This window comes from Heptranchias perlo, chromosome 11 (assembly GCF_035084215.1).
Source record: "Heptranchias perlo isolate sHepPer1 chromosome 11, sHepPer1.hap1, whole genome shotgun sequence".
NCBI lineage: Eukaryota > Metazoa > Chordata > Chondrichthyes > Hexanchiformes > Hexanchidae > Heptranchias > Heptranchias perlo.
In genome coordinates, this window is record NC_090335.1 from 29,177,928 (window position 1) to 29,204,643 (window position 26,716).

General features: G+C 38.9%; 1 protein-coding gene across 2 annotated transcripts in view; it reads right to left on the reverse strand.

Annotated features, from left to right (window-relative positions):
* Positions 1-26,716, reverse strand: part of LOC137327208 (SR-related and CTD-associated factor 4-like) — a 98,001-nt gene that overhangs the window by 14,173 nt on the left and 57,112 nt on the right. For both annotated transcript variants that reach the window (XM_067992776.1, XM_067992777.1), the window contains exons 3-18: positions 21,333-21,377; positions 21,031-21,192; positions 20,094-20,235; positions 18,399-18,538; positions 17,605-17,754; positions 17,272-17,366; positions 16,830-16,950; positions 15,196-15,351; positions 15,012-15,103; positions 11,820-12,010; positions 11,335-11,435; positions 9,956-10,069; positions 9,274-9,430; positions 8,584-8,699; positions 5,952-6,114; positions 4,373-4,471 (exon numbers count right to left, since the gene is read on the reverse strand). In XM_067992776.1, coding sequence (XP_067848877.1) covers positions 4,373-4,471; positions 5,952-6,114; positions 8,584-8,699; positions 9,274-9,430; positions 9,956-10,069; positions 11,335-11,435; positions 11,820-12,010; positions 15,012-15,103; positions 15,196-15,351; positions 16,830-16,950; positions 17,272-17,366; positions 17,605-17,754; positions 18,399-18,538; positions 20,094-20,235; positions 21,031-21,192; positions 21,333-21,377 — 2,044 coding nt within the window. The remainder of the gene's footprint in view (positions 1-4,372; positions 4,472-5,951; positions 6,115-8,583; positions 8,700-9,273; positions 9,431-9,955; positions 10,070-11,334; positions 11,436-11,819; positions 12,011-15,011; positions 15,104-15,195; positions 15,352-16,829; positions 16,951-17,271; positions 17,367-17,604; positions 17,755-18,398; positions 18,539-20,093; positions 20,236-21,030; positions 21,193-21,332; positions 21,378-26,716) is intronic.

Below are 26,716 nucleotides of genomic sequence, written 5' to 3' on the forward strand. Positions count from 1 at the left end.
TACCACAAATCTGCATAAACTGTAATATCACTGCAAATTCCTCCTCAAAGATATCTATAAATAAGATAGGAGCCTGGATTTTCTGATCAGGGCACATCTCTGGTGAGGTGAGACTTTTACCTACAATGGAGTTGGCCCTTGACTCCAGCCAACTTTCTGGCCCCAGGATCATTTTGCATGCCACAGCCAAGCTTTCCAACCTTCATAAAGGCTGCGCAGGGGTCGAAAGCTAACTGCAGCAGGCTTGGAGGAAGAAGGCAGCCTCCAAGCTTCCTGAAGAGTTTAATTTTTCTTTAAATGTTTGCTGCTGCAGCTCCTGGGGCCTTTGCAGAACCAGGGTCTTGAGAACAATTGTACAAAACATCCAAGGCCCCTCCACTATCTTCAAAAGCTGGATGCCAGGTCTAACAGGCATCCAGCTTTCAAACAGGGCAATTGGTGGGAAGCACAATGGAGACTGCGTATTCCTCATTTTAATTTTGGCCAGGCACGTTAGCTGCTGAGCCAACTGTTCAGAAAAGGGGGGAAAAGGACGCAACGGAACACAACTGAGCAATGTTCCAGCCACGTCCATCCTAGACAGAAAAAAGGAAGGCCAGAAAATCCAGGCTGTGCTCTTGATTTTTATACATTCTCTTTTATTTAAAAAAATGTAACAAATTAAACTCAATCAAATAATGTATTAAATAGACCATGGGTGTGACACCATACTAAATCAACTTTTTTACCCAACCACCCATAATTTACAAAATGTCACTGTGTTATGCAATCAGGTTCATCTATTATTTAAGTGTGTTATCATATGTGGTAACTGTATGCATGGCACATACCATCAAAAAGAGAGTCTATTTAAACAGGAAGAGGGAAAAAAAAAATCATAGGATGCCTGTCCCTTGCAAAAACTTCAGGTGAAACCACAGGATCTTCACAGATCACTGATTCGTTGGAGGATTCAATGATTGACGAGGATGATTATAGGATATGGAGTCAAACTTATAAAGTAGATTCAAGGAACTGACCTTGTTTTCATTAAAAATGGAAATTGTGAGGAAACATTATTCAAATCTTTCAAATGCTCAGAAGAAGGGGTAATGTCGAAGGCCAAGAAGATTACCTGGATTGTGTGCACAGTTCTAGTGCGCACAAGTACAAAATTAACAAGCCACAAACAAGTCTTGGGGTTTAGAAGGAATCTTCCTAGCCTCTCCCTCTGCCCCGACTCAACATATACCTTAAAAAAAGAGCTGGAGCAAAATAAGGGTTAGATAGAAGACAGCCAACCCGGAATGAAGATGAACAGGAAGTATATGTGGAGTACACTTGAATTTGAATAACGACTGTACCTTTCTCTATTCTAATCTACCTTTCTTCATCTATTATGCATTACATACCATGGGCAATTTATGCCATAATAAACCTCTCTGGAAGGAACGGATCCATTTCAGAAAACCTAACTATGGTGTAAGTACAGCCACTTGAGTTGCATGTTTTCTTGGCTTTAGTGCCCAGTGAAAGTGTTTGAATTACTTCATACTGATCCTGTTGGCATAGCCAAAGTGTTTTTGAAACAATTATTCCAGTAAGTACAGTAGAAAGAGTTGGATTAACAATTTTCATTGAAAATGATGGAAACAGCCAATTGCCATTTGAAGCTCTGAAGTAGCTTCTCCCTGTAACTTACATTATCCAGTCTGAACACCTGATGGTGATCTTTGAGATCTTGGAATCCGTGTTCCATAAGGACGGTTCTTCTTGATCCTGACTGAAACCTATCTTTACTAAGCGTGATGTTTTGGAAGGGTGCAGCTTCACTTTCTCCCTGTTCACAAGGAGCCTGTGATAACTAACTATCTGCATCATTTTTTTTCTGAACTATGATGCAGGGATAACACTATATACAGACTTAAATGACCCAGCACCAAGATGACAAATACAGCCATTAACAGCCTAAAATGTGCAGTTCTCACTGAGATACACTTTGTGAACACTAAAGGTGAGCACTAAAACCAGTTCTGGTAATACTTGTTCACCAATTCAATGCAAAAGTATTCTCTGCAGCACTTCATGCCAGCTGTATAAAATTAGGCTTTTTCCAGGTAGACAGGTCTCCAAACAAACTGCCTGCATGATCATATGTAAATACCAGGCACAAGTTCATGATAAGTAGGATCTTGAATGCTACCTTCTCGAAGAACCTCTTCAGATTGCCAGCTGATCTCAACCCTGATTTCCTCATCACCACAATGTAGCAAACATCAGCATCTCTCTCTGCCTTGAGGCACCTCCTCAAAAGCACAGTATAATAAACTTCCTGTCCCTTCTAATATTTCATCCCATGTAAATTATTGCAACAGATCTTTCTATTTGGTTATGCACCTTTAATTAAATGGCGTAAGCCACAGTCACATTCTCTGACCTAAGTGTCTCTTGAGATATCCTTCCATTGGTACGTGCCTAAATCTGAAGGTATGGACATCAGTGCCACTAGGCGTCACTGTGTGGAGACTATCTGATAGTTCTTGTGGGGGTCTTTGGAAATCAGGGTACTTCCCTTCAAAAGGATGAATTCTTGAGACAGAATAGCTGACTATCTTTGTAACACCGTGGCCTTTACAGTTGGAATAACCTTTACGGCTTGCCTATTGCTTAACAAACTTCACTGAGGTTCCTTTCAATTTGCTTCCAAACAGCTTTTAAAAAAATCAAATGGTTAACCTATCACCAAAATCTTCATGTATTTTAGTAAACCAGCCACATATAGCCAGTGCATCAGTACACACAGACTGAGAAAGGAGCAGAATTAATTGCAATGTCACAACCATTATTCAAAAACTTAATGTTGCTATTTAACTAAACTGACCACAAGGGGTATATTTGCTCATGAGCAGAAGCAGGTAATAGTCGAAAGGCAAAAAGTACCTGTTCAACAATATAAATGTAAACTTGTGCCCTTTTTGTTGGTTTTACATACACTGAGCTCAGGCCCTGGAATATGATAATAGATTCTACAAATAGGTTAGGGAGGCTTACTTCTTGAAATATAAATATGATGCACAGCAGATGACATATAGCAATAAATGGCTATTTCTTGCTGTCATTCAGGCTATTTACATCACTAAAACTTTTATATGAATTTATTCAGATGGCTCTCATTCACACAGAATCATTTTATCCCATAGCTGCAGACAATTATACTATCTTAAGTGATATAGTAGATATACTGACTACAACAACTTGAGAATATTTTCTCCCTTTCTTTAGTTTACGATAAAAAACCTTTAAAAGGAAAAAGAAGTGGATATGTTAGCAGTCTCCATTACATTTTTGAAACTGTTCTAGAATCCAGCAATCCTCAACTTCCATAATTAAAGGAACATGGCCATTACTCGGTTCACTGGTACCCTTGCACTGGCTTCCAGATCTTCCCATGGAAATATCCGAAGATCCCAACTCATTGATCTCCTGCTGTATTCTGCAAAATGAAGTATTTCAGCAATCAGGTTCCAGACAGACTTGCCATCGTGGATTGCCTGGCTCCGATGCTCTGGAATTTTTTTCCCCCATCAGAGCAGATCATGTACTCCTTTTACCTCAATGAAACCAAGTTTATATGTATGCAAAATCTATTATAGAGTAATACAGACAATATTCAGGCGATGAAAGCTCATTTCCAGAAGTGGGGAAAGAGAATGATTTGTGGCTCACTTGACCAAATTCCTTTCACAACTATTATCTTAGTTTGATAAAAAAAAACAGCAACAGCAGCTAAAAACAATTTTTAATTTCATTCTTATTTGTAAGTCTGCACAGATTTTAACGGTCATGATAATACTGGTCAAAGAGAAGGTAGTTGGCACAACATATACAATGGCCATTAAGAGGGGAAGGTTTTCTGCAGTTAACACAGAACTTGAAAAGTGTGATTGTGTTTAAAAAGACAAAACAGAAAACTGTTGAAAAGCAACAATTTTTACATTGCAAGAGATAGGACAGTACTGCTGCTTTAGGAAAACTTCTCTTATGGCAGACCATGCTCAACATGATGACTAGAGGAAAAAGGAGTATGGTCTGCTGATATGTGTCACTCTTAATATCTTCAGGTTCCGCCTCAAAAATCTCTTCAAAGGGCAAGTAACTGTGAAATTTTGTCAATAGGGGACCTGCCCAAACATTTTATTTATATATATATATATATATATATAAATAAATAAATAAAATGTGTATATATATATATATATATATATATATACATATATATAGTGTAATGAACGACAAAACAAATTAACTTTCACATTTATTTGTTTACCATACAACTGTGATAATTTAGTGTCTGCTGGAGATCACAAATTATAGAATGAAGAAAGTGACTAACCGGGAAGATGGGAAGACTCGCATGTTGGAATGTTAGTTCCTGTACTTCCAATGGGCATTGCAGCACTCAATGGAGGAATAGCTCCTGGTGGAAGATAACCTGAAAGAGCAGAATTTTTACATGATAGAAATTATTTTGTTTACATAATGATAAGCCAAAAATTGATCATCTAGTGCTGATAGTAGAGTCCAAAATTTGCTCACTCTTTCTATCCCTTAATACATTTCTAAAGGTGAATGTCACATTTCAGGATTTTTTGACCATTTTTCCACAAGAAGAATTTGAAAAAAAAAGATACTTTTAATGTTGAGTTTTTTAAGCAAAGTATATTCTCACAAGCTTAAAAAATAGCACCTAGATGAATAGTGGTTAATATGTTAAATGAAAGTTGTTTTCTCCCACAGTCTAAACAAGAAAAAATGAGTTAGCTTGTCCAGGTATTTGAAAAACCTCACAACCATTGTGTTGAAAAGTCATTTATGAACATTGGCAGCCCCAACCCTCTTAGCAGGCAAACAAGGATTGGGCAATGAATGCAGACTTGGCAGCATCATCCACATCCAATGCACAAATTTAAAATTGGAAGCAAATACATGGATTAGTGCACCCTACACATTTATTAAATCAACAAAACAAAAAATCATATATGTATGACATGACCTCCAAATCCCCAAAATAGATCAAGTCGAGTATGAAGGTCAAATGATGGATTTCTTCATTGTTCTATATACTGTGAACCTATTCACAGAAATTCTTTCAGTTGAAATATTTTTCATTTCTTATATAGCAGATTTGTTGTTAAATCAAATTCCCCATTGAAATTGCTGTTATTGTAAAACGGTGCGAAAATGAGATAGTTTACTTTTTATATCAGGATTGCTGTTGTTTGGACATAATTTTTCAGGAACATATCGCAGTGTGGGCTCATTGATCACTGGGGGAAAATCAGCACAACAGTGTTCCTCCAGGATATTAACATTTTTAGGCATCATATCATTTTCTTCTACTTTGATAATGCCCAAGAGGCCCAACCACACAACAATCTTCAATTCTTTTTGACTCAGGCCACTCAGTTTAGGTCATGCTTAACACAGTGAAGGAAACAATGTCAGAATTAAATAAGGTCTGAATACTCCAAATCAGAACTAGAAACAGTGAAATAGAGTGGAAACAAGGTATATGGGGGATCAATAACATTTAAATAAGAAAGGAACATTTGGTTTATTTTTCAGCAACACAATATTTGGAAAGACTGTTCAATCTACAGAATACCAACAGTGCAGTTTGAACATTTGAAAAATTTGTCACAGATGCTTTGAAAAATAAAAATTGGTGAACACTATAATCTTTCTCTTCCTAATAAAGCTTGTCTATATAAATGAGAATGTTATTTGAAGAGAAAAAGGATGACACCTTTTAAGATCAAAGACACGCGATTCTAAAATAAGATGCTCAACATATCAGTTGTGAATACTTTTCTCTAAAGATACAACCTTGAGGTAGTCAACTTGAAATCTTTTCCTGAGTTGTAAATGCTAACACATCTGGCACAAATTAGGAATCCTGTGAAGCAACATACCAGGTGGTGGCTGGACCGGATTGAAACCAGGACGCATAAATGGAGGAGGCGGTGGCGGTGGTGGTGGAGGTGGCACTCCAGGATTGAAAGTAGGTGGTGGAATTGTTGAAAAGTTTGGTGGGTGGAGTCTACTAACAGCTGGAATTGACTGAACTCCAGGAACCTGCAATGACAAACATTACAGTAATAATTTGTTTCTAAAATATTTTGATGTGGCTCACAAAAATTATACTAAAAGACAATTTTCCGTTTTCTTCCTTTTTCTGCAAATCCTCAGATTAAAAACTCTAAATGAATGGAATTTTTCCACATTAAGTCTACTAGTGACCAAATTTAAAATTAGCATAATTCAAGTGCTGCTTTCAAATAAAACAAATAAAAATTGCAAGAGGTTCCATTCACTACTAGTCATTCACATTAAACTAAACTGGTTTAATTCCAACTTTGAGTGAGATCCATGTATTTACTGAGCAAGCATCACATTGATACAAATAACAAGGAATAATGCAACTATGTTCAACTGGATTTGAATCTTATAGATAGCTGGGCAAAAAGATGCAAATGCAGTGCAATCTGGATAAGTATAAAATATTAGTATGGGACAAGGACCAAAAGACAAAATACATTTTAAATGTTAGTCATGCAACATGCTGTTCATAAAAGATATCTGAAGTTTACTGTGGATATATTGATGAACCATTGGCCCAGTGGTGACTCCAATCAAAAAGTAAATTAGGTATTGGGTTATATTAGCAAAGATAAAATGTACAATAACAAGAAGCATTTATATAGCTCCTTTAAAGTAGAGAACATCCCAAGGCACTTTATATTGAGGGTGGGCAAGAGAAGTTAGGAGATGGGGTGGAAAGCCTGGTTGAATATACAGGTTTACAGAAGATTATTAAAAAGTGGAGAGCTTTGGAGAGGCAGACATCTGATGCAGCTGATGGTGTGGTCAACAATAGGACAAAGGGAGAGTGAGGTGCACAAGAGGCAGGCTATATTGTTGCTGTATAAGGTGTTGAACTCTCCCGTTGAAAACTTTTTTGTAGGGTTGTCCATGAAGTACTCTTCATTTTCCCAGGGCGTCAAAATAAACCAGTAGAGAATCAGTGGGCTTAATCATAGAAAGGTTACAGCACGGGAGGAGGCCATTCAGCCCATCGAGTCCACGCCGGCTCTATGCAAGAGCAATCCAGCTAGTCCCACTACCCCGCCCCTTTCCCCGTAGCCCTGCAAATTTGTCACTTTCAAGTACTTATCCAGTACCCTTTTGAAGGCCATAATTGAATCTGCCTCCACCACCCCCACGGGCAGTGCATTCCAGATCCTAACCACTCGCTGTGTAAAAAAGTTTTTCTTCATGAAACCTTTGGCAAAAGAACCAATCATCTTAAATCTATGTCCTCCCGTTCTTGACCCTTCCGCCAATGGGAACAGTTTCTCTCTATCTACTGTCTAGACCCTTCATGATTTTGAATACCTCTATCAAATCTCCTCACAACCGTTTCTGTTCCAAGGAGAACAACCCCAGCTTCTCCAGTCTATCCACATACCTGAAGTCCCTCATCACTGGAATCATTCCAGTAAATCTCTTCTGCACCCTTTCATTAGCCTTCACATCTTTCCTAAAGTGCGGTGCCCAGAACTGGACATAATACTCCAGTTGTGGCCGAACCAGTGTTTTATAAAGGTTCATCATGACTTCCATACTTTTGCACTCTATGCCTCTGTTTATAAAGCCCAGGATCCCGTATGCTTTTTTAACCGCTTTCTCAACTTGCCCTGCCATCTTAAACAATTTGTGCACATAAACTCCCAGATCTCTCTGTTCCCGTACCCCTTTTAGAGTTGTGCCCTCTAGTTTATATTGCCTCTCCTTGTTCTTCCTACCGAAATGTATCACTTCGCATTTTTCTGCGTTAAATTTCATCTGCCCATGCCACCAGTCAGTCTATATCGTCTTGAAATCTATCACTATCCTCCTCACTGTTTACTATCCTTTCAAGTTTTGTGTCATCTGCAAATTTTGCAATTTTGCCATGTATACCCAAGTCCAAGTGACTTATCTACTTTAAGTACAGCTAGCCTTTCTAGGACCTCTTCTTTATCAATTTTTAGCCCATCCAGTATCTCAACTATATCTTCCTTTACTGAGACTCTGGCAGCATCTTCTTCCTTGGTAAAGACAGATGCTCTCTGCCTCCATGAGTACATCTCCTTTATGGTCCTCGAAGATAGTAGTTTCAACACACAAATGTACTGAGCTACCATCTCATCCTGATGACCAATGCTTTAGTCAAAGGACAGAAAGTATCCCTCTTCAATAAGCACGGTTTGAAGCGATGTACAGCAACCACCTATATATGTTGTGAGCACTGTGGCAAGTTGTACTATTCTTCAGGGAAAGCCTGCAATAAATTAGGGAGCCTCTAGACAGATTATATTATCTTAAGGAGATATATAAACAAACAAGAGGGAATATATTCCTAACCCCTATTTTTTGATGCATTGCAGCTATGGTATCAGAATTCCACCATTCATTCTGCTCACAGAAAGATTATTCATTTATCTAAAATAAATATAAATCATTTAATGTGTTTCGAAAATATTAATCACGATTCATTCTTACCTGTGTAGGTATGGGCAGGGAAGTTTGTGGCATTTCTTCTGGTTGTGTCACTGCTGTGCCACCATTTTCAGCTGCATCAACGACAGTTGCTGGTGCCTTTGTGATAGTCTTCCATTCTAATACAAACACAAGTAGGAATCAAACCTGACATTCATTCTACAAGTGATTGAACAATGAAAGCATAATTTTTTGTCATTAAAAGTTTGTTTTCATGGGTTCAAAAGTCCACTGGTCCAACATTCACGAGTGCTCTTCTAGGTTGGCACTGGTTAAAAGATATTGAGGGTAACTGTCACCTTCGCTGCTTGGGTGGTAAACTGGCAGACCGGACTGATTGCCAAATTTTCATTTGCATTGATTTTCATGGATTTCAATGGACATGAAAATCAGGCAGGTTCGAAAAAAACAGCCACATTTCGTCCACAGTTTACCTGAAGGTGAAAATTACCCCCATTAATTCATTGTTTACTGAACCAATGGAAATATGAAATAATGTTTTTGTCCGAGTCCTTATCTGCAGTATCATCAGTGAAATACTCAGAAGCTTAGACATTTTTTTCTCAGGATCTGAACATTCCGACAGTGATACACCACAGGACAAAAAAAAATCAGCCAATAAATTCCAGGTAGCGTTGTTCTTCAAGAAACTGACTGAATGAGCAATAATACAATATTGGTGATGGTCCTTACCTGGACAAAGTGTTTCATTATCCAGCATTCCTCCCTCACACAAACGCTCTAGTTCTTCAGGTTTAACTTTATCCCATGGAATATAAGATACCCCAAGCTCCACATCCCAAAATTGTTTGTATTCTGCTTTCATTCCCTTGTTTAAGGCCCAGGCAATCTAAAAAAGTAAAGAACTTTATTTGGTACACATCATCCTATAAATTACTCAAAAACTAAGGTATCTTCATTTGTCTCATTAGGAAAAGTTATGGGGCCTAGTCACTCCAACATTATCTTTGATTTACAAAATACCCTCTACTGGTGTTTCTAATATTTCTTCTGCATAGAACTTTTGAGAAATCATTTCAGAAACAATCCTATAACTGAAGTAGGGAAAGCATTAGGTTTCTGTGTAATTTCTCAAAAAGGATATACTTCTTTGTAGTAGAATCCACAGTCTTAATTCTACAATTCAGTAAACTTAAAGGTATCATTTCTGTAAAAAGGAAAGTTGAAATAGTTTCTCTATCCTAATTCTACTGTGCTGTAACCTAACAATGAACATTCTACATACATGTTATGCACAGCATAAAATCGAGTCAACCACCAGTTTAATCACTGGAAAACCAATACTAGTTATGGTGGGTAGAGAAGAGATTCAATTTAGTAAAATGTTTGCTTTAGCACCCAATACAGTGCATACCTTTATAGGCTTTTGATTGACTTTGAACGTCCCTCTGCTAAGCTTCTGCAAGGCTCGGTATGCATCTTGCCTATGAACCATCACAATGTAAGCACAACCTCTTGGAGGAATCATCTGTGATAGAACACAAAATAGAACATCAAAAGAGCTAACAAAATCCCGAATGAAGGTAGTAACATGAAAAAATACACAATCAAATTACACATACACATATAACAAATCATTACCAAGTTCCAAATTGTTCTTCACAGTAAATACTGCTACTTTCAATCCTATTATGAACACTTTTCATGCACTTGGACCACCACATGTTGATAAACGGTTAAAGTGACTATCAATAAAAATATCAAAGTTTTATCCCTTTGTAATGGTACATTTTATCTCTATATTGACTTGCTATATATAACAGGCGCACTGGCATCAGAAGGAATTACTGAATTAATATTTTTTGTAACAGTACTTTGAATGCTGCATCATATTTTGGTATTCATCTGATTTAAAAATGTTGAATATGCATTATATATGTGGAATAAAAATGTTAGCTATTTAGAAATGATACAAAAAATGAAAGCAAACATTAGAAACTAGATTTCAAAGGGACTGGACAATGCAGCAAGTTACAACATTGTCTCTGGTGCAAGGGTTTGAATTCAGCAAAATTGCTCATAATTCAGCACCAAATTGACAATCTCACTAAGAACTACAAACAAATGGGAAATTGAACTGTCACACTTTTGCAGTAGGGATGCTCTTCTTAAGATCGTAATGTCTTGCTCTGCATCTGGCAGTGTTGTCCCAATTAGTGAGTGCACAATGCAAAAAGAACTGTTCTTTTTGTAATGATTTCTAAGCAATATTATAAAAATTGTATAATTTTCTTTGATGCTAATTATGCTAGATCAGGGCCAAACACAAAAACAAATTTTCAATAATACATTTTAGTTTTAAAATTACACTATCCCCCACCTGATCCTCTTAAACCCACTGGTAACATCACTTAAATAAGTTCCATGCTTTCGGTTGCACAGATGCCAGCAACTCTCAAGTGTTCATCCTTCACATGTGAACCTAGATTGTGTGTGGCAGCAAGTTTTTCAACTATAGCAGGCATCACAGTCAAACCCAATTCTGGTCTCATTTAAATGTCCGTACATATCCACCTTCCAGCAAGAGTGAGGGCAGCAGCCATGGCTGATTTTTATCCCCCTTTCCTAGCCTATCGGCATGGAGATCGATTGTGGTGCTCCTCTGCGAGCTGTCGGTTCTGAATACTTCAATTCCAGAGCAGGCAGAGCATTTACACACTGAGCTAGTCTGTGAAGACAAGTACTTGATCCATGTGACAAGATCATTTTCACCTAGGGATAAAATATACTTACATTCAAAGATTCTATCTGGCCAAACTCTTCCAGAAGATTTGCAACATCCTGCTGTGTTGCTCTCTTGTCCAGTTGTCCTATCCAGAGTGTTGTGCTGCAAACTAGAGATGATGAAATACGTTCAGAATGTTTGATTTTAGTAGTACGAGCGAACATTTTTGGTAATAGATTTGGTCTGAGGGAACACAGTAGGAATATCACATGAATTTTGGAAATAAAACACTTTCCCTGGTTGGAGGATAATACCCTCTTAAGATAAATGAGTGAGGAACTCTGCATAGTATGAGCATTCCCTCTCTTTCTAATTTATTTAAGAAACTAATATCATTTTGATTGTAAAAATTATATACACAATACTTACTTTTTGTTAGTAGCAGAATAAAAATTCTGCTAATCTGCCCAAGGCAGGGCGCTCCTTTAAAAATAGGATGAGATGTGATATAGTATTGTAGCACTGCCTTTTTTTCTAGATTCAAACTACCTACCGCTAACAATTTTAGACTTAATTGGCGGGAGTCCTTTTTGCCGGCGTTCTCTTTCCTTTTCTCTTTCACGTCTTTCTTGAGATCGGGATCGAGGAGAGTGTCTACGTCTTTCTCTGGATCGTGATCGAGAACGTTTATGTCTTGACCTTCGTGACCTAGACCCAGACCGAGAACGTCTCCTCTTTGGTGATCTGAGGAAAACATGCATTTTATATATCCAGTAACTGAGATAATTTTTGAAGAATGAAACAAATGCAATGTGTTCCACATCAGCTCTTACAATTTTATAACTGCCTATACTTTAAGTATCAATTATTTTAATAGATCTCTATTTTTTGAATTTAATATTTTTACTGAGTTCCAAGTTGCTGTCTTTTTTTACATGCAAATATACATGCTGTTACACTGATGGGATGCACAGGTTTCCTGCATTGATGACTGGGCTAATCCTATGGGATGCTGAAGATGAGAATGATAAACTAATAGTCAAAATTTTATATCCTCTGTTAAAAGATTTCTTTTAAATCTAAAAACGTTTTCCCCGTTAGTGGCAAACACCCTTACGATAGATGCAGCACAGGCTGGATGCCATCACTGACTTGTTCCAACAACATGGCTTAACCTTCAACATTAGAACAGTACTTCCTACCGCACCAATGTCAATTCTTCCATTTGCCACACACTAGCCAACATTGGACCTCAGTGCTGTGAATTATAGACAGGCCTGTGCTAGATACCCACATTCACCAGAAACTAAACTGAGACTGCCATTACTCATTTCACCTAGGACCCCTATAGCTATTATAAACAGGAGACATCGGTCTCGACGAATTCAAACCCAGGTGCCAGGTGAAAGAAGCTGTGTACAGTCAATGAACAAGTGCCATTTTTGTTGCATTGTCAGCATTTTCATTTTTTGAATGATCAAATCTACAGCAATTACATTTGACAATTGTATTTCAAGCATCCACAATATCACCTGGTATACAGCTGTGTAAGTCATTCTTATTCGGGCTATGAGAAGGTAGACATTGTTGAAGGTCTGAAATGCCAAAATTATGGCCATGTAACATTCATTTGAATAAAGAGCAGAGTAGTTAATGTGGCTGCATGTCAAGTTTTATGTTTGAAGTGGGAGAATAAACAGCATTTACAGTAAATAAAATGCTGAGTAACAGCGTGTATTTCCCAGAGTGCATGACAAGAGAGTTGAAGCTATGATGCAGCTTGGTAGCTAAAACACTCCTACACCCCCAACGAAGATATCAAGGTTTGTATTTTAGCATTACTATTCATAGAATCATAGAAAATAGGAGCAAGAGTAGGCAATTCAGCCCGTCGGGCCTGCTCTGCCATTCAAAATGATCGTGGCTGATCTTCTAACTCAGTACCCTGTTCTCGCTTTTTCCCCATATCCCTTGATCCCTTTAGCATTAAGAAATATATCTATCTCTTTCTTGAATATATTTAATGACTTGGCCTCCACTGCCTTCTGTGGTAGAGAATTCCACAGGTTCACCACCCTCTGAGTGAAGAAATTTCTCCTCATCTCGGTTCTAAATGGCATACCCCGTATCCTGAGACTGTGACCCCTGGTTCTGGACTCCCAAGCCATTGGGAACATCCTCCCTGCATCTAGTCTGTCTAGTCCTGTTAGAATTTTATATGTTTCGATGAGATCACCTCTCATTCTTCTAAACTCGTGAATATAGGCCTAGTTGACCCAATCTCTCCTCATACGCAGTCCTGCCATCCCAGGAATCAGTCTGGTAAACCTTCGTTGCACTCCCTCCATAGCAAGGACATCCTTCCTCAGGTAAGGAGACCAAAACTGCACACAATACTCCAGATGTGGTCTCACCAAGGCCCTGTATAACTGCAATAAGATATCGCTGTTCCTGCACTCAAATCCTCTTGTAATAAACGCCAACATACCATTCGCCTTCCTAACTGCTTGCTGTGCCTGAATGCTCGCTTTCAGCGACTGGTGTACAAGGACACCCAGGTCTCGTTGCACCTCCCCTTTTCCCAAATCTATCACCATTCAGATAATAATCTGCCTTTCTGTTTTTACAACCAAAATGGATAACCTCACATTTATCCACGTTATACTGCATCTGCCATGCTCTTGCCCACTCACCCAACTTGTCTAAATCACATTGGAGCCTCTTTGCATCCTCCTCACAGCTCACATTCCACCCCAGCTTTGTGTCGTCTGCAAACTTGGAAATGTTACATTTAGTTCCCTCATCCAAATCACGTATATATATATATATATATTATATATATATATATTTGCATTTCAATTCCTTGACATTAATTTTCACCACTCTCAATTTTACTTCAGTTCAGTTTTACTGAATTCATAAATTTAAGGGGATTTTGCTGAAACAAAAACACCATGTGAACAACGCACGCCATTATTAACGTGCAAATCGATCAGCAACTTGTAGCGAGGAAAAGACATCCCATGAATTGCAAATTGCCACAAGTTGTTAGCCGATTTGCACCATTCCGCTGCTAGCTTTGCAAAAACGGCATCTCGTGCTTAACCTACCCGTGATTTTCATGAAGTTGCTGCATTGCACATTAATTGCCCGTTAAGCTCGCCATAGAAAGTTAAGTCTTGTAATTATCAGCGTAAGCATCATTTTAAAGATGTGATAATTGTTAATGACTGCCAATCAACCTATTTTGCTGAGAAAGTAAACAATGAGTGTGAAGTCTCATTCCTTCAGGTTGCGAATTGTTTTAGGAGATTTTAAAAATGTCAGATTTTAATTTTTTTTTCTTACTTTTCCTTTGTAATCTTTTCTCTCTCTCTTAATCCAAATTATTTTTCCTCTCTATTTCTCTTTCTGTACCTGATTTGATATTGAATTCACCCACTCTAATTTACCCTCCTTCTCAGTCCTTTGTTTATTTCTCAACCCTTTAATCTCATTCGTTAAGGAGATACCTTGTTTGTTCCATTGTTCACCAAGGTCCCAGATACCTCGTTGCCCTCACAGCGCTGTTATCAGCTCACACTTCCAACAACTATGTGGGCAAAAATATTTAAAATCTAAACGTGCAATTGTAAGTCCAACGAATAACCCGCTCCAGCAAAACGTGGCCCAAGGTGTTTCAAGTAAATACATATATTGCAAGTACATGATGCACAGTTCTCCTATTTTTTTCTGCATTACTAACCTTGATCCAGATCGAGTGCGTGATCTCCTATTTTCAATACTACGACGTTTTGTTTCATGTGTGTCAGGTTTTTCAATCTCCATATCTACTTCCTTCAAAACACAAACATATGACCATTAAGTTATGACCACTAAAGTGAATCATACATCGCAACATTACAATCATTAATTATCTGAAAACTCACCTGTTGCTGTTGTGGTTCACTTGGAGTATGGTAGTCTTGCTGAAAAACAGGCTGTATAGGTGGCGCTGGAGGCATAACGGGCTGAGGCATAGCTGCATAAGGATGAACAGGAACCATCCCATATGTTGGTAACTGTCCATTGGGAGGTGGCGGCATCTTAAATAAAATAGGATAAATTAGTATCTGTAATTTTTTTAACACAGCAGGAAAAATGCAAACTTGTTCTGAATGTACCACTGTTTGGTACTAAAGGAAAACTCTATCATATTAGATTTACAATGCGATCTTGGAGTGAAAGATACTTACCCACATACCATGGGTAAGGCAAGGTGAGCAAGAGAGAAAATTAGCAGATGGCTGACCCTTTAGAAGGCTCTACAGCCAGAACTCATGTGATCTATCCTCACTGCTTCTGGAATGCCACCTTATTCACAGGTCAGCTTCAATTCATCTTAGTTACAGGGGAGGGAAAAACCCTTCTTACTGTGCATATAATAAAGTGTTTTAAACAACAAACAAAACTACCTTTTTGAAAACAACAGATTGCTCTCCTTTTGGCTATAGCAACAAGCCTCAAATTAATGGCATACTTCCCATACCATAGACCAGTCACCTACCTGATCAATCAATGAAGGATCAGATGCACCTAATCCTTTAAGGCATTTTTGTGATGCAACAAAATAATTTTACCTTCTCTTCACAAGAAGAATACCACATGCCAATGTTCTCCTTTCAACCATCTGGTGACTCATGAAGAACTCAACAGAAATGTGAAAAGGGTTGATTTGTGTGGTAAATATTTTATTTCATCAAACCAAAAATGTCCCTTTTCTCTGTGTATGCATTTTTATAACTAATTTTCAAAAAACATAAACCATTCTACTAAATCAAAATGTCTAGGAGGTTACTGAAAAAACACCACTGTAAAGGGGCAGGAGAGCAGGAAGAACATCTTAATTCAGAGCACTGAACACTACATCTGAAAGTAAGTAAAGATTGCCTGCCTTATTATTCAAATGATATTATTCTCCACACATTCTTCAAATCTTCATCAAGGGAGGGAAATAAAAGGGATTCTCCTCTTTGAAATGTTACTATGTTCAACATGCTTTACACATGTCAATTAACCACTCCCTTCCATGTTATATAACTCACTTGAGGATTACTTCCATTTGTTCTTTCATTCACAGTGACGGAAAAAGAGCAGTGTGTGAAGTTGTTTGTGTACAGTTTGGTTAAGTACCAATACTTGCAACCACTAGATATTTGGGTTTTGGTCAGAAGAGAGCTCATGAATGTGGAGGTTAGTATTGTTTAAAATAGGGAAGACTTTTTTTTATTCGTTCATGGGATGTGGGCGTTGCTGGCAAGGCCAGCATTTATTGCCCATCCCTAATTGCCCTTGAGAAGGTGGTAGTGAGCTGCCTTCTTGAACTGCTGCAGTCCGTATGGTAAGCTGGTCTACCTATTCTGCGTTAGTATAATCCAAATTTTATTCATTAATGCTCATAATACTAGCATATCGGTATATCTTAATGTGGCAGCCAATATATATAAATATTTGACTGAAAAACATTCTTATTTCAGGTTGCTGATGAGCTGCATGGGATTTTAAACTCATTGCATCCACTAACCTGCTGTTGCAATGTCTCCTGCTGGAGTCCCATCAAAGTCTGCTGAAATTGTTCCATATTTGGCAGTCGAATCCCAAGCTGCTGATACATAGGTGGTTGTATACCTTCTCCAGAGTAGCCACTAACATTAAGCAGGTAAAATATTAAAAAATTAATTCAAATTAGCAAGTTCATTAAAAATACCCAGAGTATGCATAGAATTTCCTGAAACACAATGAACTGTATTAATCATAAAATGAACATCTTGCAACTGTTTTCAATAAACTTCATTAGTAATGCAAGCAGTATTACAATACCCATAATGGTGAAAAAGTACAGAAGTTACTTCAAGTCCAATTCAAGTAATTTAACTAATTTCGCAAAATATGTCAGATTTTTGTTTTAAGTAAAAGGTAATCTTGAAGCAGGATGGCTTCAGTCCAACAGGTTCATTGGTACTTACAATGAAGTCTGAGCAGGAGGTGGAGTAGACTCTTCCTTCTTCACATCATCTACTTGTTCTGGCTCATCATCATAATCAAAACGGTCAAGCAACTTCTGTAGTAAAATTAACATGAACAACTTGTCAGAATTTCCTTTTGGTCTCAAGTATGGGGAAAATCCCTAAAGTAGAGCTATTCTACATTGAGCAACCGCTTCTACAAATGTGATCAGGCTACTAAATTGTAGAATGTGTGAGATGATTTTGAATGTTATTTGGTTCTTTGAGCATCTTTAAAGTACTCTAACAGAATAACATTTTGATTTGCAGTGTTCTTGAGCTGCTTCTGCGTACCTTGTCAAAGGCAGCCTTCTGCTCTGGAGGCTGTGCACTGGGTGGCTTCAACTGAGCTGTTAAGGCCTCCACTTGGGACATTATGCTGTTGTCTACTACTGGAGATTGTGGCTTTGGAGCCTGCTGGAAGTTCTGTAATATCTGCTGTATCTAATGTAAAAAAACAAAGTTCAGCATAATCAGAATCGCACCTAAAACAAAAATCTACCACATTAGCATTGCAGGTTCCAGAACAAAATGGAACTCAAACGTAAAGCCACTGGTAAAACCAGAAGACACAGTTAATCCTTCAATTTGTTTTTGTACATGCAGCTATATATTTGTTTAACTTAAATTTTTAAAAAATGATGCAGCAAGAACAAATACACGTATACAACTTTTACCGATACAAAAAATCTTGAAAAACAGTGAAAGTCTTTGTTTACTATTGTTCTAAAGGAATCTGACGTTTTGCTATTAAGATCACAAAAGGTGAAATCTTGCAAATCAAATGTAATAACTGCCATTTTGAACTCCAGATTTTACTCATAATTTATCAAAACAGACTGTTTGATTTTCTCCCCAAGTACTGATTAGGTGAATGCTGGGAGATGAAAAGCCTCCACCGAGTACCTTCCCACTCAGCACAGTTAAGGTGGTGAACTGAACCTGCCTCTCCCCACCTCATAGCAATATGCATTAGCAACATATTGGAATATCGGCCTTATATTTAATTATGTGACAGTATAGTACATAATTCAATGTACTACCATATTGCTCAGAATGTGAACATTGTGTATCAATATTATTTTTACCTGTGCTCCTTGTGTTGATTGAAAAAGCTGAGCTACTGCTACAAATGCATCAGAGTTGGGTAGCTGTTGGTGTATTGCAGACAAAGAATCAGAAGTAATCTGAGGAATTTGTGCAGAAGTGGGAGGAGCAACAGGGGGACCTGGAAAAGATTAAAATACACACTTATATATAACTGAACCATATTCTTCTGCAGCATTCATTCAGTTAATATTATATTGTTGAAAAGCAAGTAGACTAAAGAAATGCAACCTTTATCATAAAATCTTGTTCTTCCACATAACACAAAATAACCTTGCATTCAAAAAGTCAAGATTCCTCTCTCAATGGCTCAGGCATCTGGTTACGGCACTGAGTAGTTAAGCTGCACAGACCATAGAGTTCCCAGGTTCAATCCCCAATCTGTGTTTGAATTAGTTGATTTCAAGGAGGGTGGCAGTTGGGATGCTACAACTGGCCCCACCATCCCTGGATTAGATAAGGAAAAAATATGCCAAGTTCTCGTTCCTAATCACTATTCAGTAACTCCTGCAGGATGTGAACATCTGGTTACGGACAGGACTGGTCTTAGATGCGATACCTCCCGCAATCATAAAGCTTGCTGGCACTCACTAGATGGGTTCATGAATTAAAAATTATCACATGGGCATGGTACCAAAAGGTAACCAGCACTGATGAAACTCCTCCAGGAGAGGAGGGGAAATGATGGGTGGAGAGGGTGGGGGGGGGTGAAAGTGCTGGCTAAGTTTTTTCATTTATTTTAAAATGCATGTAGAAATTTTTTTCCAAGGAAGTCGGTGGCAGAGTGAGTCAGGAAGGAAAATGTTTCTCTACTGACTGATATGGGCTTAAGCAAAATGAGTTTCGGTGGTCAAGTCAGTTTCCAGCCCACTGCACAACTTTCTGTAATCAGCAATTTCACTCTGGCAACCCAAAAGGGAGGATATCATATAAAATTTACATTGGCACAATAAAGATTGCTCTCCTGAGTTGGGGGAGGGGGAAGAATAAAGGCACATTCAAGTCAGTTTAATTGTGTACCCAACCTTTCCTGTACCTGTTTGGATGTTCTTAATGCTAACATCCGATACCAAAAGTGGAAATACAATACCCCTCAATTACAGGACTACAAAAAAAGAGAAGTTTTCTAACTGTTCGGAAAATAACATTACATCTATCAAAGCACTCATTTATTTGTGTGAACATGTGACTGTATAACACATAAGCCTTTGGAAAACTTAAAAATAACCTTACTTGTACATCAGTATACAAGTGACTGCTTATGTATCAATGGAAGAAATAAATTCTCAATTTGCTTGACGAATAACATATTTTACTCCACTTTACAAAAGTGCTTTTGTACACATGGTTTCATCCAGCAAGACTACGGTCTATTCTATATATCAACGCTGCTATATGGCAGGTTTAAAAGTGCTGCCAACTGGCCAATGCCAAGCTTTCCATCTATCAAGAAGATGGTTTTAATCTTAATGGCTTTCATCTAATGGCCCTGTCAAGAATTGAAAAAGCTCATTACAATGGAGGCTGACTGATTCAAGTATCAAACTATCCTGCGAATTGAGCCTAAGAACCAATCAGTTATGAAGCTAACAATTCATGCTCCACTATGCTGCCGTAATTATATTACACTTTTTTTTAAAACCCAACAAACCATTCAACAACAAACTTATACTTACTTGTATTATTAGCAGCATTTTCCAGTGCAGGTGGAGCAGCAGTTGCAGTTGCCCCGACTGCCATGTCTAATAATGGCTGTATAACTTCGATCTTGAAAACACAATTCTTTTGCCACAGGTTCAATACACGAACTATCTTACTCTGTTTGAACAAAAAACAAATACTGATTCTTTGCGCTGATGTGTACAGTTATAGGCAATATAATGTAACTAACATGGTGTTCTATTCTTCTTTCCACGCGTTCACCACGTTGGCATCCACAGTATTCTTGGGCCAACCTACAAATTTCTCATTATGCTAAATTTGTAATTTCGAATTCAGGTAGTGAAATATGTTGCATTATTGCTGGTTGAAAACATTTATAGCTTTTTGGAATACTAAATGTCTGGTACTGTTGTTTCCAAAATAAAAATCCCATTAAATTTATGACTGAACCGAAGTAAAACTGGGAGTGGTGATGATTCCTGCACATTGTCATGAAAAGGTTAACAATTTTGATTACCATTTGTCAGAAATCTCTGAAGAAATTTAATCCAATACACTGCACATGTGTTAATACAGTCCAGAATTGTGTGATACTCTTAATTCATTACCTCTAATTACTCCCTCACCCATGATAGACTTGAAACCAATAGTACTTCATCCTAGTTTTATACTACTTAAAATGCTCTCTTCAGACACAGCCCAAGTTTGGAAAGACAAAATCTCTTGACTGTGCCGCAAGGCGTTTTTCACAGCTCCAACTGACATAGCTTGAACATTTTACCCACTCTCCATTATCATGTCACTGAAAGCTTAACGGCAACAGTGAAGTGTAACTTCAAAAAAAAAAATCGATTTTACAGGAACCCCCAAACAAAACTTTCCCCAGTATCATCAACCCACCTCAAACTATAGTAAACTTAAAAGTATTTGCTGCCTGGCTATTGTTCTTACCTTCTCATCAGATGGACATTTATACAAATACTGGAATGTCGCGGTAATATTTTTACTGAACCGTGGCCCAAAAACATCTTTTTCTGCTCCAAACTGATGACGAGATTGACGAACAATAGAATCGATAACATACAATCCAGGAACTTTAAATTCTGGTTTGCACTGCAAGATTAACAGTCATAAAGGCAAAATTATTGCTTAATTATCCATCCAACAGATTTAAAGACAAAAATGTAAATATTTATTGCTCCTAATTAACTATCCTACTTCAAGAAAAATAATAATTCAAGAATGTTTCTCACCTTTTTGATAAATTTCTCTACAATCTGCACAACATGCTTGTAAAGCTGAAATAAGACAAAAATTAATTGTAGGACAATTAAATTAAGATTCAAGAATTTTACTCAAATCACTAACCTTTGTTCATATTATAAATATTGAAATGCACTACATCACTTAGAAATAAACAGTGTGAAACAAAAGTCTGATGAAGGACTTTGTGCCTAATACATGTACAAAGTAGATTTGAATTAGTCTGGGTAAGATTTGCCTTGACTGGAATTTTAAGCCAGTTTTAGCCCCATAACATCATTGTAACATCGATATGTTGTTACTTTGTACTCCTTTTTAAATGGAGAGAACCTGAGCCCAAATTATCCAACCAGAGTAAAATTTGGAGGACTTGAAATTTGGAATTCTGTTCCACTCTCATCTTTAATTTACATATTTCACTTAATTTTGGTGTGTAGGAGTATCAGTTAAGCTGACTAGAAACACATTTGGAATCTGTAAAAATTAATTTTAAACAGTATTACACCCCAACATATTGTACTGGAAGAAAACTAATGAAAAAATATATTTGAACACAAACATACTAAAAATGCAAACAGGATGCAGGACATATCTGTACAGATTATATCCTGTAATAAATTTGCTATAAAAAGATCTGAAATATAACATGGTCAAATATACAAAATCATAAACCCGCCGACTAGTCTGTAGGAGAGACCAGGAATTATGGCTTGTAGTTTAATATAATTGTCATATTTTGGTGATTAAGGGAACAATGTTGCCAGGAAACCAGGAGAACTCCTCTATGCCATGGAATCTTCCACGGCCACCTGAGGGGGCAGACATCTAATCTCTCATCTGAAAGATGGAACCTCTGATACTGCAATGAACTGTCAGCCTAGATTATGTGATTTAGCCTCCAAATTGGGACTTGACCCCATGACCTTTTGACTTAGAGGTGAGAGTGCTACCACTTAACCATGTCCAACACAGTGTTATGTGGCACTACCACTGTGCTAAATGGTATAGATTCAGAACAGATCGAGCAGCTCAAAACTGGGCATCCATGAGGCGCTGTGGGCCATCAGCAGCAGCGGAATTGTATTCCACCACAATCTGTAACCTTATGGCCCGGCATATCCCTCACTCCACCATTACCAACAAGCCAGGGGATCAACCCTGGTTCAATGAGGAGTGGAGAAGAGCATGCCAGGAGCAGCACCGGGCGTACCAAAAAATAAGGTGCCAACCTGGTGAAGCTGCAACACAGGACTACATGCGTGCTAAACAGCGGAAGCAACATGCTATAGACAGAGCGAAGAGATTCCACAACCAATGGATCAGATCAAAGTTCTGCAGTCCTGCCACACCCAGTCGTGAATAGTGGTGGACAATTAAACAACTAACGGGAGGAGGAGGCTCTGTAAACATCCCCATCCTCAATGATGGCAGAGCCCAGCACGTGAGTGCAAAAGACAAGGCTGAAGCATTTGCAACCATCTTCAGCCAGAAGTGCCGAATGGATATCTATCTTGGCCTCCTCCCGAGATCCCCACCATCATAGAAGCCAGTCTTCAGCCAATTTGATTCACTCCACGTGTTATCAAGAAATGGCTGAGTGCACTGGATACAGCAAAAGCTATGGGCCCTGCCAAATCCTGGCTGTAGTGTTGAAGGTACATTCTGTCCACAAAAAACAGGACAAATCCAATCCGGCCAATTACCGCCCCATCAGTCTACTCTCAATCAGCAAAGTGATAGAAGATGTGGTCGACAGTGCCATCAAGCAACACTTACTCACCAATAACCTGCTCACCGATGCTCAGTTTGGGTTCTGCCAGGATCACTCGGCTCCAGACCTCATTACTACCTTGGTCCAAACATGGACAAAAGTGCTGAATACCAGGTGAGGTGAGAGTGATTGCCCTTGACATCAAGGCAGCCTTTGACCTAGTGTGGCATCAAGAAGTCCTATTAAAACTGAAGTCAATGGGAATCAGGGGGAAAACTCTCCAGTGGCTGGGAGTCATACCTAGCACAAAGGAAGATGTTAGTGGTTGTTGGGAGGCCTATCATTTCAGCCCCAGGTCATCGCTGCACGAGTACTTAGGGCAGTGTCCCAGGCCCAACCATCTTCAGCTGCTTCATCAATGACCTTCCCTCCATCATAAGATCAGAAATGGGGATGTTCACTCAGTGTTCAGTACATAATGTTCAGTTCCATTTGCAACCCCTCAGATAATGAAGCAGTCCGTGCCCGCATGCAGCAAGACCTGGATAACATCCAGGGTTGGGCTGATAAGTGGCAAGTAACATTCGTGCCTGATAAGTGCCAGGCAACGACCATCTCCAACAAGAGAGAGTCTAACCACCTCCCCATGTCATTCAATGGCATTACCATCGCCGAATCCCCCAAAATCAACATTGGCCAGAAACCTAACTGGACCAGTCACATAAATACTGTGGCTACAAGAGCAGGTCAGAGGCTGGGTATTCTGTGGCGAGTAACTCACCTCCTGACTCCCAAAAGCCTTTCCACCATCTACAAGGCACAAAAGTCAGGAGTGTAATGGAATACTCTCCACTTGCCTGGGTGAGTGCAGCTCCAACACCACTCATGAAGAACATAAGAACAGACGAAATAGGAGCAGGGCTAGGCCATACGGCCCCTCGATTCTGTTCCGCCATTCAATCAGATCATGGCTTATCTTCAACCTCAACTCCACTTTCCTGCCCGATCCCCATATCCCTAGATTCCCCTAGAGTACAAAAATCTATCCATCTCAGCCTTGAATATATTCAATGACTTAGCATCTACAGCCCTCTGGGTTACAGAATTCCAAAGATTCACAACCCTCTGAGTGAAGAAATTCCTCCTCATCTCAGATATTTGAGGTTAGGTTTCCGGTCAATGGTGACCCCCAGGATGTTGATGGTGGGGCATGTGTCATCCGAAAGATAACACCTCTGACAGTGCAGCGCTCCCTCAGTACTGCACTGGGAGTATCAGCCTAGATTTTGTGCTCAAGTCTCTGGAGTGGGGCTTGAACCCACAACCTTCTGACTCAGAAGCGAGAGTGCTACCCACTGAACCACAGGTGACACTCCAGGTACAAAAATTAATCAAAAAGGTTACTGGAATGTTAGCCTTTATAACTACAGGGCTGGAATATAAATGGGAGGAGGTTTTGCCACAGCTATACAAAACCCTGGTTATATATCTGGAATACTGTGTGCAGTCTGGGCACCGCACCTTAGAAAGGAAATATTGGCCTTGGAAGGAGTGCAGCGCAGATTCACCAGACTGTCACCAGGGCTCCAAGCATTAGATTACGAGGAGAGGTTACATAAACTAAGCTTGTAGTCCCTGGAAAATAGAAGGTTAGGGGGTGATTTGGTTGAGGTTTTTAGGATTTTGAAAGGAATTGATAGGGTAGATGGAGGGAAACTTTTTCCGCTGGTGGGGGAGCCTAGAACAAGGGGACATTAAAATAAGTGCCAGGCCATTCAGCAGAGAAGTTATCAAACACTTCTTTACGCAAAAGGTGGTAAAAGTGTGGAACTCTCTCCTGCAAAAAGCAGATGCTAGCTCAACTAATAATTTTAAATTTGAGATCAATAAGATCTTTGCTAGCCAGGGGTATTAAGGGATATGGAGCCAAGACGGGTAGATCGAGTTAGATACAGATCAGCCATGATCTCATTGAATGGCGGAACAGGCTCGAAGGGATGAATGGCCTACTCGTTTTTGTTGTGCATCCTCCACTCCGTTCACCCGACCAGTGGCGGTTGTACCTTCAGCCATATAGGCCCTAAGCTCTGGAATTCCTTCCCAAAACCTTTCCGCCTCTCTCTCCTCCTTTAAGACGCTCGTTAAAACCTACCTCTCTAACCAAGCTTTTAGTCATTCACCCTAATATCTCCTCCTTTGGCTTGGTGTCAATTTTTGTCTGAATACACTCCTGTGAAGTGCCTTGGGATGTTTTACTATGTTAGAAGGTGCTATATAAATGCAAGTTATTGTTGTCATTGTCCCTTTCAGCTCCTCCACTGAGCTGAAGGAGCTCAGCTCATTGCTGTGAGTAATCTTTTAGGAGGTATTGTCAAATATAAACAAATCCTTCCCATAGTTTTCCTCTATCATTAGGGTACTAGCACTGTCTAAACTAGAATTTGATGAGATTTCCTTGTCACTAGAGCTTGTGAGAAATTGCCTCCCTGTTGGACTTTGTAATATGGGGCTATATTCTTGAATTGATTGCATACTTTCCCAACTACCTGTTTGATAGATTCTTCTCTGCAGACGTCAAATGTATCAATCCTTTTTCTATTTGAACCATAGTTGAGAAAAATATTAGATACTAGATCTGCAACATTCCTGTGATTTCCTTTCAACGTCTGTCAAGCCTCATGCCATCAATTATACAGGCAGATGGCTCTGGAAGTGAGTCTCCAGGCCAGACATTCTTTGCAATCTTCTTATAACAGCTGATTTATTTGTCTTCCTCAGAGATCCATCTGATATAGCTAAAGTAAATGGTTAGCAACCCAGTGGATGCACCAATTCAAGCTCCAGCCTTATGCTATGCTAATCACATCCAAGCAAATTCCAATTAGCTTTCAAAATGCCTCTGCCACCTTCTCACAATCTTTTGGAGTTTTACTGAGGTTTATAAAGGTTTTCAGCTTCAGCTTTGACATTGTGACATGGAATTTTTTTTTTAAGTTTCCAAGTCACTGTTTCCTGAAGATCTTATTTTAATTCTCAAAGTAAGACATCCAGGAAGTACAGAGATACCCATGGGTATGGTAGCCTAGTGATCATGGTACTGGACTAGCAACCCAGAGGTCATGAGTTCAAATTTCACCATGGCAAATTGTGAAACTGAATTTAATAAATCTTGTAATTTGTGGACCAGCACCAGAAAAATAACCATAAAAGCTTCCAAATTGTCTAGTCACATCTACCCAGGTTTCCCTACATGAAACTGCAGTGCTGCATTACTGACTTTCAATGCCCTCTGAATTGGCTTACACTACAAAGTTCCTATTGGCAATGATCCAGGCATCGTATCAGGATAGGACTAAAGCAAAGTCCTCCAGAGAAACAACCTATCATAGTCATACATACATAATTATATCTATCAGGCAACATTCCAAATTCCTCCATCAATATTCTAGAGGTGGGAGCACAGTGGCCCTGGGAACCATTAACATTAACACCAGACCCCATGAGGTCTCATGGATTCAAGTCAAACAAGGTCAAGACAAAGGCCTGCTGATCACCGCCTGCTGACCCCTCAAACTATGATTTATTATTCGTCCATGTTGAATATGCCTTATAGGATATCCCTTATAGGAAGCTCTGAGGGATGCAAGGGTATAGAATGTATTC